The sequence below is a fragment of the Pituophis catenifer genome, unplaced genomic scaffold (genome assembly GCF_029215685.1).
Source record: "Pituophis catenifer annectens isolate HBS135680 unplaced genomic scaffold, rPitCat1.0.hap2 SCAF_2, whole genome shotgun sequence".
NCBI lineage: Eukaryota > Metazoa > Chordata > Lepidosauria > Squamata > Colubridae > Pituophis > Pituophis catenifer.
The window spans coordinates 285,961,431-285,972,473 of NW_027256882.1; the positions used below are offsets into that span (position 1 = coordinate 285,961,431).

The 11,043-nt window shown below is 41.2% G+C and overlaps 1 protein-coding gene across 1 annotated transcript in view; it reads right to left on the reverse strand.

Moving 5' to 3' along the window:
• Positions 1 to 4,711, reverse strand: part of CTIF (cap binding complex dependent translation initiation factor) — a 114,172-nt gene extending 109,461 nt beyond the window's left edge. Inside the window, exons 1-2 of the mRNA XM_070935998.1 lie at positions 4,532 to 4,711; positions 3,129 to 3,212 (exon numbers count right to left, since the gene is read on the reverse strand). Coding sequence (XP_070792099.1) covers positions 3,129 to 3,212; positions 4,532 to 4,711 — 264 coding nt within the window. The remainder of the gene's footprint in view (positions 1 to 3,128; positions 3,213 to 4,531) is intronic.
• Between the last annotated feature and the right edge of the window lie 6,332 nt (positions 4,712 to 11,043).

Consider the following 11,043-nt stretch of genomic DNA (forward strand, 5'->3'; position numbering starts at 1 on the left):
GTCCTCGACTTAGAACAGTTTGTTTAGTGACCATTTGAAGTTACAATGGCACTGAAAAAAGTGACTTACTATTTTTCAAACTTACAACTGTTGCAGCATTCCCAAGGTCATGTGATCAAACTTTGGATGCTTGTCAACGTGATCCTCTTTTGCAACTTCTGACAAGCAAAGTCAACGGAGAAGCCAAATTCACTTAACAATGTTGCTAACTTAACAACTGCAGTGACTCACTCAACAACTGTGGCAAGAAAGGTTGTAAAATGAGGCAAAACTCACTTAACAACTGTCTTGCTTAGCAACAGAAATGTTGGGCTCAACTGTGGTCGACTGTAAGTTGAGGACTACCTGTATACAGCCTGTGAGTGATTCTCAGAGATTCATGAAAATATTGTTTTCATGTAGGTTTCTCTCTGCTTGGTTGGTTGTAGTAAAACGTGAAATGTGAGGAATATTGTGGGTTCCTAATGGCAACGATTTGAAAGCTGTAAGCTGAGATATTTAGGTAATCCTCAATTTATAACCACAATTGGGACCAGAATTTCCCATTGACAAGCTCCCAGATTTTGATCAAATTATTGTATGGATGCTCTGAGGACTGGTTGTGAGTTACGTTTTTTCAATGCCACTGTAACTCTGAATGGTGGCTAAATGAATAATTGTAAATCTAGAACAGTGTTTCTCAACCTTGGTAGATTGAAGATGGGTTGGACTTCAACTCCCAGGATTCCACAGCTGGCCATGCCAGCTGGGGAATTCTAGGAGTTGAAGTCCACTCATCTTCAACCTTCCGAGGTTGAGAAACGTTGGTCTAGAACTTCATGTAAAACTTCCAACAAACAGAATGGCTGCATCCATACGAGCATTCAGGTCCATTAGAGATAATGAAAGCATAGGACCCCCCGGTTAAACCTCCCAGTAGCTGCAGAGGAAGCCTGCTCTGCTTTTTAGAAAATGCTGTATGATTTCTTTTATTCTCTGTGGAACGTATCTTGAAGATTCTATGATTCTATGAAGCCTTTTGGGTTGGAATAATAAACTTCCAGTGAGGTGTCAAAGAGGAGTCAGCGTTTCATCCCTTTCTAGTTAGAGAGGAAAGCTAACACCAAGAATAAGAAGAGCAGGAAGTGGGGCAGAAGGTATGGGTAGAACTGAGACCCTTTTGGTTGTCCCCATCCTAGCTTCTGATCTCTCTTGATGTCCTTCAGATAGTGTCGTGTTAATAGCCATTGCCACCATTGTTGACACAACAGTTGGGAAGAGCTGAGGATTGTGAATGAGGGTGGGGCCAGGGGTGAAATCCAGCAGATTCTGACAGGTTCTGGAGAACTGGGAGTGAAAATTTTGAGCAGTTTGGAGAACCGGCAAATACCACCTCTAGCTGGCCCCAGAGTGGGGTGGGAATGGAGATTTTGCAATATCCTTCCCCCAGGAGTGGGGAGGGAGATTTTGCAGTATCCTTCCCCTACCATGCCTACCAAGCCATGCCCACCAAGCCACGCCCACAGAACCGGTAGTAAAAAAAATTGGATTTCACCACTGGGTGGGGCACATTGTATATATGGAAGGGATCCATATCTGTGTGTATAGCTTCTTTGCTTTTTTAACTGTAATGCAACTCCTATACTTTGCTGAACATTGCTCAAAAAGAAAGGCAATATCCCAAATGCTTCTAGAACCAGATGAAGGTGTAAGAAATTCTGCTCCTTAACTGTGCATGCAATTTGCCCATTGCCAGTTTTGACCCCTCCCAAAGATCAGGTGGGCCCCTGGCCATGCAAAGCTTGACCATCTCTTCTGTAAAGGATTTCCAAGCCGAAACGATCCGTATCTCTGACCTAGTAAAATGATGCATGAAAAGATTTGGACATTGTGTTACCCCCAGCCATAGATTTGCAATCATGGATATTGTCGTTCTGAAAAGGAAACCTTCTAAGGTGACCCCCCGCTGTCTCTTCAAATGGAGGGGGAGGGTGGAGGAGGACTTTGGTCCTGGGGTGCCCTATTTTGCAAAGGGCCCCTCTTGTGATGGGCAGAGAAGGAACGGTGGTGCAATGTATCTTAAACAAAGAACTGCATCAAAATCATTGCTACCCTGGAGAAGTTGACTGGAAGAGCCCCTGGCGGGAGGAGAATATTGTGCAGAGAAGCATTGGGCAACTTCTGCTTTGGGCATCTAGCTTGGACTCGCCGAAATGTTTTCTGCACTCTCAAAAGAGTGCATAAAAGAACAACAAAGATAAGTAGAGTGCTGGAGGCTAAAACATATGAAGAACGGTTGCAGGAATTGGGTATGTCTAGTCTAGTGAAAAGAAGCACTAGGGATGACTTGATACCATTGTCCCAATATTTGAGGGGCTGCCACCAAGAAGAGGTCAACCTATTTTCCAAAGCACCTGAAGGCAGGGCAAGAAGCAATGGATGGAAACTAATCAAGGAGAGAACCAACCTAGAACTAAGGGAAAACTTCCTGACAGTGAGAACAATTAACCAGTGGAACGTCTTGCCTCCAGAAATTGTAGGTGCTCCATCACTGGAGGCTTTTAGGAAGAAACTGGACAACCACTTGTCTACCATTCTAAAGGTTCTCCTGCTTGAGCAGAGGGTTGGATTAGAAGACCTGTCCCTTCCAACTTTGTTATTCTGCTAATTTGTGTGGTTCCTTGAGGAAGGAAACACTTATCTGCCATTTTTAATAGTAGGCAGTCCATTCATGTGCAAGTTCAAGCTTTCATTCAATTTTGAATTAAAGACAGAATTAGGAATGGAACTCATTCTTAACCCAATGGTCTGCCTTTGTTCAATAGTCCCACTGGGTTTTATTTCTAGGGAAGTCTGTGTAGATGTGAATTCACTCAATGGTATTTACTTTCCAACAGAAACACTACTCAGCTGCTCTCTAATCAAAATATATAAATATTTAATATATAAAAAGAGTGCAAACCTCACTCCCTTCTAGCACTGATGGTGTTACCTAGTTAGGTAATGAAATGTCTGCCCCCCCCCCAAAAAACCTCAACTAAGCTCAGATAGCACAAAGGACCCAACAGTTCACCCCTAAGCTACAAACATTCTATTCTATTGGTACTAAAGGATGTTTTTCTGCATTAAAAAAATCCAATTTTTATTACCTGATTTTGGTTATGGGGTGCTGACCCCTTGCCTCTGTAGCCGGACATGCTGCTTTCTATTTCCTCGTTACAGTCAACGGTCCACTAAAAAAGAGAGAAAAGACTAAGGTTTTGCTGTGTGTCACCCAGAGTCATGTTGGGTTAAATGGGACAGCTATATAAATTTGATTAATGAACAAATGAATACATTCTGACTGAAACAATGAACAAAATAAGGTGGCAGTGAGAGCAATGCACCAAGAAGGTAATTAGAGAGTTGGCTTTTGCTGGCAGGTTCGAGATGAAACACCCCTTCTTTCATACCTTGTATCACAGAATATACCTGTGTCAACAGGTAATTGCACTTGGCCAATCTTACTGGAACTTGAAAGCTAAGCAGGGTCTGGCCTGGCTGGTTCTTGAATGGGACACCCCAAAGAAATTGCATAGCCTTTCCAGATTGTCGCCAGATAGGTGGCATATCTAACCAATTGTGGTTGACCTAAAGAAGCTAAGTGGGATCAGAGTTCATTAATATTTGGATGGGAGTCCAGGATTTTAAACAAGGCTAAAGTCAGATAAAAATATATCTGGTTTCTATTTCCTATAACTCAAGAGGAATACAAAATGAGTCATATTCTATTTTGCCCACAAAATAGAAGAGGGAGGGAGATGGGGGGGGAGGGGAGGGGGGGAGAGGAAGAGGCTGGCCCCAAATCACCCGGTCATCTTGTATTCCTAAGGGAGGAATAAAAGGCATCACCATCTTCTGAGATTGGCTCAAAATCAGCCAGCCAGCTTTCACGCCTAAGGCAGGATTAGAACTCACCATCTCCTAGTGATTGGCCCAAAGTCACCCAGCAGGATTTCATCTCTAAGGGAGGATTCATGGTCTCCCAGTTTCTAGTGCACACCCTATCCACTAGATCACATTGGCTTTTAAGCCACCTGTAGGAAGCCAATGAGTCATGTGCGGCCTTCTGGTAACTGATAATAATTGGGGGCTAAAATTAAGCCCCTTAGAGGTTCCTGAGTCACGTTTGATTTTTGGTGACTGATCTGCCAAATACATCATTCTTGACTCTTATTCCTAAAAAACATCTTTCTAGAGACCTGGAAGATTGCCCCAAACTTACCTTGGTGACCAATTATTAATTATTATTATTATTATTAAATTTATTTGCTCCCCATCTCGGTGTTTAGAGACTGATGCCATCACTGATCATTCCTCTGCAGCCTCCAAACAAACTTTTATTGTTTGTTAAAATGGTGTCCATGCCTGATTTAAAACACACAGCTTGGAACTATCTGAAAAAACATCCAAACTCTAATTCAGTTCTGCAGTGATTGTTATTCTTCTCACGATGCCTCTTTTTTGTGTTTTTAAGCCAGTGGGAATGACCCACTCCAGGCCTGCCACCCACCTGCGAAATATTGGACTGTGTTTTCTCGTTCTCTTCATCCCCTTCAGTTTTTTCGGTCAACAAGCCTTGGACTTGATACTCCAAAACGTAGCTGTCGATGAACCTTTCCAGCTCCTCAATTTCTTGTGACCGGTTGCTTCCTGCCTCAGAAGAGGCAGAAGCCACGGAAGAATTTTCCATCCCCCTCTGTAATGAACCAAGAATTGAGGTGTCCTAAAATGGGGAGAGGGAAAAAAACAAAAACAAAAATTAAGCCAGTGACTGAGACATTATACACTCCATGTCTTCCTCCTAGCTAGCAAAACCTACACAGGTAATTCTCGACTTATGACCACAATTGAGTCCAAAATTTCTGTTGCTAAGCAAGATGGTTATAAAGCAATTTTTTCCCCATTTAGCAACCTTTCCCTGCTATAGTTATTAAGTGAATCACTGCAATTGCTAAATTAGGAACACATTTGGTAAGTGAATCTGGCTTTTCCATTGACTTCACTTGTCCGAGGGTTGCCAAAGGTGATCTATGACTCTGGGACCCTGCAACCGTCATAAATATGAACCAGTTGCCAAGCATCCAAATTTTGATCACGTGGCCATGGGGATGCTCTAATGGTCATAAATGTGAAAAACGGTTTTTTCAATGTCTGTAGAGATTCTCCGTCATCCATTCTCAGTCATCCAGGTCATGGTTGTCCCAAAGGTGCTTTTTCAGAAGGCAACTAGATTTCCTTGTTGTTGTTTTTTCTTTTGAAGACGTTTCGCTTCTCATCCAAGAAGCTTCTTCAGCTCTGACAGGATAGTGGTTTTTTTCAGCGCCGTTGTAACTTTGAATGATCAGTAAACAAATGGCTGTAAATTGAGGACTACCCTGTAATGTACTAGTTGATGAAATTCTTTATTGTCTGAGCAACAAATCCTTTTAGAACTGCAACTTAATGTATGGTTTTTGCACCTGGCAATTTATTAAGTAATCCGGGAACATGGATAAGTAATATTTACAATATTGAGAAAGTATCATGTTTAATCAGTCTTTTTATTCTCTCTCTCTCTCTCTCTCTCTCTCTCTCTCTCTTTCTGACACACACCTGGGAAGGAACATACTGTTTCCTTTTCGCCTTTCAGCCCCAATCCAGAAGCCCTCAGGCAGTGGCTTTCAAAACAAACTATTTTGTGTTAAATTTCTATTTACTGACAAAGAAATAAAGGGAGACGAGTATAGATCTATTTCAAACTATGGGCCCAGGTTCGAATCCCAGAAGGGTATGGCTAGCTGATGAGAGCTAAATAGCTTGAAATAGATCTATACTAGTCTCCCTTTATTTCTTTGTCAGTAAATATACTGCTCAAAAAAATAAAGGGAACACAAGCAGAAGACATCTGAGATCTGAATGAATGAAATAGCCTTATTAAATACTTTGTTCTTTACATACAGTAGTTTATATACTGCTCAAACAACTAAAGGGAACACAAAACTACTGTATGTAACGAACAAAATATTTAATAAGGCTATTTCATTCATTCAGATCTCGGATGTCTTCTGCTTGTGTTCCCTTTATTTTTTTGAGCAGTGTATATGTATCAAATTTATATTTCACTGATAAAGAAATAAAGGAGACTAGTATAGATCTATTTCAAGCTATTTAGCTCTCATCAGCTAGCCATACCCTTACTTGGATTCAAACTTGGGCTGCCTGCATGCTAGGCCGCTGTATTAACCTCTGAGCCACAAGTTCTCCTCCCTTCATCAGCTTGAGCCAGGAGAGAGATTAAGTGTTTTTCTATCGAGACACCTGATCTACCCCAGCATGTGAGAGGGAGCATACTGCATAAATATATATAAATCTCCTACCTAGTGTTTAGTTTTTCTTCCCATTCCACCTAGCAGACAATTGGCATCCTCTTCTGGCTGAGGGATCTGGCTCGTCTCCATCTTTATAAAGATCAAACTAGCTATCACAATGTTTTTCAACTGGGCTGGGTGAGAACTAGCTCTGCAACATGCTTCGTTTTTTTTTCCTTGGTACTTTTGTACGATGATAAATCTGCTCCTTGGAAGCCAGTCAAGATTTGAAAGTTGTCAACGTGCTGCAAAAAGCATATTCTAAAAATCTGGAATTTGTCTATTTATGAAGAACTTTGGGTTTTATTATGCTTGGAGTGGGGCCAAAAAGAGCATCATGTATTCCTGGAATGATACGTGTATATGCCAATTATCAAAGATTGGTTTGATGAAATATGTATAGTCTCAGCTTTAGAGCTGGCACTTCATGGCTATAAGTGAGAAATTTGTTGTGAGTTTTGCCTCATTTTATGACTTTTCTTGCCACTGTTGTTAAGCGAATCACTGCAAGTTGTTAATTAGTAACACGGTTGTTAAACAAATCTGGTTTCCCCATTGGGATTGTTTGTCAGGTCACATCAACATGATCCCGGGACACTACAACCGTCATAAATGTGAATGTAAATCACGTGACCATGGGGATGCTGCCACAGTCATAAGGGTGAAAAATGGTCATAAGTCACTTTTTTCAGTGCCATTGTAACTTTGAAGGGTCACTAAGTGAACTGTTGTAAGTCAAAAACAACCTGTATTTTGCTTCTTACAGTTTAATTAAACCAATGTAATCATCATTTAAAGGATTAGTGTAATGGGCAAACGAACTAGGCCTGTCTTCACAGCAACTGAGATTCGTTTCAATCCACTGAACTTTGCCCCATTGAAGCCAAGATGGCACCCACTGGCCTTGGCAAAACCATTCATGGGATCCGTCAGGGAAATTGCGCAGCCGGTGTCCCAATGAAGTCAAAGATGCTGAAATGAACTTGTAGTTTTATATTTGGATTTATAAATATATTTAACATCTATATTTACAGTAAATAAGATACCAAGTCACTGATTAACATCATGAGGTAAATCGTCCTCATTAAAATCATGAGGTAAATCATCAGGTAAATCACAGAACAGCAAATGGAGCGCACAGAAAAAAAAAGGCGGGAAAAAAGGGAAACTCCCCCATTACACCCAGCAACCAATCATAATGTAGATTGCCTCAGGCAGGAGCTCGCACTCTCCAATCAATCAACTACCACTGTTATCTGTCCGTTATCCGCTTTACTGTTCCAGCTATTAAATTAAATATCTTAATAGGCCCCTCAAGCAGTTGGCCCCCTTCCTTGTACAAGTAGTCCTTCGCTTATGACCAGAATCTGAGCCCAAAATTCATGTTGCTAAGTGAAACATTTGTTCAGTGAATTTTGCTCCGTTTCGCCACCTATGTTGCCACAGTTGTTAAGCGAATCATTGCAGTCGTTAAAGTTAGTCACACGGTTGTTAAATGAATCCTGGCTTCCCCATTGACTTTGCTGGTCAGAAGGTTGCAAAAAGTTGATCACGTGACACCCCCCCCCCCCCCGGGACTCTGCAATGGTCATAAATATGTATCAAGTTTGCCAAGTGTCTGAGCTTTGATCATATGACCACGGGGAGGCTGCAACGGTTGTAAAATGTGAAGAATGGTCATAAATCACTTTTCTTTTCAGTGCCATTGTAACTTTGAACAGTCACTAAATGAACTGAAGGACTACCTGTATTGGTAGTGCTTGCAAACTGGCTCTGCCATCTCTCTTGGCAAACACCACTCACTTCCTACCCAGAATAGAATAACAGAGTCGGAAGGGACCTTGGAGGTCTTCTAGTCCAACCCCCTGCTTAGGCCGGAAACCCTACACCGCTTCAGACAAATGGTTATCCAACATCTTCTTAAAAACTTCCAGTGTTGGAGCAGTCACAGCTTCTGGAGGCAAGTTAGATGGAAACCTGTGCTTCTCACTTTGCAAAAGTCACACAGGAGGAAGGAGAAAGTGAAGAAGGCATTGCTAAGGTTATAGAATAGAATAACAGAGCTGGAAGGGACCTTGGAGTTGCCTGATCATCAGAGGCTTTTAAAAGCATTTTTTAACAACCTCTTCGGCAGAAGAGGTTGTAGAAAAATGCTTTTAAAAATAAAAAAAAAAAAAGTTGGCCACGCCCACCGTCACATTACACACACATCCTCGACCAAGCCACACCCACAGAACCGGTAGTAACAAATTTTACATTTCACCACTGCTTCAGGTGCTTTGGAGAATATATGCCTCTTCCTTGTGGCAGCCCCTCAAATATTGGATCTGGGCTATCATGTTACCCCTAGTCTTTATTTTCACTAGACTAGACATACCCAGTTCCTGCAACCGTTCTTCGTATGTTTTAGCCTCCAGTCCCCTAATTATCTTGGTTGCTCTTCTCTGCACTCTTTCTAGAGTCTCCACATCATTTTGGCGACCAAAAAGATGATGAATCGGTGAACATCACGGTGACCAAAACTGGAAGCAATATTTCAAGTGTGGTTGAGGGCAACCTATATACTGTGGAGCCACAGGGAAGCCCAAACAATGGGCAAACAACTCACTTCCATGGTTGACAAACAAAAGGCAGAGGATGGGGGGAGGGGCGAAAAAAGACTTAATGAAGCCTGCTCTTCAAATGGAGAGGGGGAGGGAGAGAGAGAGAAAGAAGGAAAGCAGAGGGAGTCTCCAACTCCGTGTTGTAAAGTTCCGTGCTGATCTGCAAAGAAATAAAAGGCAAACGCTTTTGCTACGAGAACGTGACCTGTGAGGCAAACTCATTGTTCCACCCGCTGCAGCAGACAATGGAGAGACGCCATGGAGGACCGTCATTCACTGGAGCTGCTTTTCAAGAAGTGACAGATGGACAATGCTGAGCAGGCATGACATGTGGGAGCAGGAAAGAACTTGGGGGTGGTGGCGATGATGGAATGGCAAATCATTAACTGGTTGGAGTGGATAAGGACCACAAAGGAATAAGTGATCCTTCTCTATAAATCAAGTGTTTTTCTTAATAAGCCCTGCTAAAAATGTAGGATAAATGAACGGCTCCTGCAGCAATTACATGCTGAATGTCAAGCCGTTGTTTTTTTTTTTAAAAAAAATGCTAATTACTCAAGTTCCCAGACCAATTAAAAAAACTAACATTATTTAATTAGCAGAAGAAAAACTGCTATACCTGAAAATATAATTGATGAAAAGGAAGGACCAATGGACTCCTGCATTCCACAGTTTTTGCTAATAACGTTTTTTGGTGGTTGGACATGTTTGATATCGTAGAAGGAGATCAGTAGTCTCTTGATCAGGAAGACAACTAAGATTTCTCATCAGGTTGGATAAAAATCAATGATTTTTTTTGAAAAAATCAAAAAAATCAGATTTTTTTGATTTAAATCAGATTTTTTTTTATTTTTATCGAATTTATTTTAATAAAAAACTTTTGGGGTAAAAATCTATCGTAAGATACTTTTCTATTTAAGATACATAAATAATTTAGTTTATTCAGCATGAAATGGAGCTTAGTTATGTAGCATGAGGCTGTATAGTCTGCAACACTGGGACTATCGGTGAGCCAACAGTGGGTCAAAGGAGTAGCAGAGATGACAGTTGCTCTTTAAAAATTATGATTTAAATCGAGTTGATTTAAATCAAGCCTTTTTACTAGTGATTTAAATCATGATTTAAATTGTGATTTAAATCAACTCGATTTAAATCAAATCCACCCTGTTTCTCATCAATTGGATCCATGAGTGTGGGATCCTTAGTGCTCTCTGAGCTTGGTTGTTTTCTTGGAGATAGTAGGTGACATCATCAGTGCTAGAAGGGAGTGGGATTTGCTCTCTCTCATCAAACTCAGCAGTGAAAAAAGTGACTTAGGACCAGTTTTCACACTTACAACTGTAGCAGAATACCCATGATCAAATGATCAAAACTCAAATGCTCACCAACTGATTCATATTCATGACCCAGGGACATATTACAGTGTCCTTGGGTCATGCCATCACTTTTTGCAACCTGACAAGCAAAGGCAATGGGGAAGCCAGATTCTCTCAACAATCATGTTACTAACTTCAGTGATTCACTTAACAGATGCGGCAAGAAAGGTTGTAAAATGGGGCAAAACTCCATAATAAATGTCTTGCTTAGAAACAAAGAGTGTATCTCAAAGATTGAGCTATCACCGAATCTACAAAGATTGGGTTAACATTTTGAGAACTAAGGTTTCATAAGAGCCATTGCTGGCTGTATTCACTTCTGCTTCCTCAACCTGGGTGCCCCACAGATGCATGGATCAGTTTTCAATAACCTTTAACCTTCCTGGCTGTACAGTACCTACAAATCCTGCAAGTTGAAGTCTACACAACTGGAAGAGAAACAGTGTTGGAAGTCTGACTTAATACATAGTTATCTCAAGACTCTTCCCTCTCATTCCACTGCGTGCAACATCAGATCTGATTCAAAGAGCTTTGTTGATTGTAAATATGAGTTATCAGTATCAGGGGTCAAGGCCATGAATGGGAAAAAAATGGAAACTGCAGGAAAGAGAAAGGATCAGCCTTCTGGTGAGTCACCTGTCTCCAAAGGTTTTGAAATCAAGAGGAGTGATCTCTTGACAGTGTAGGAAGTTAGCA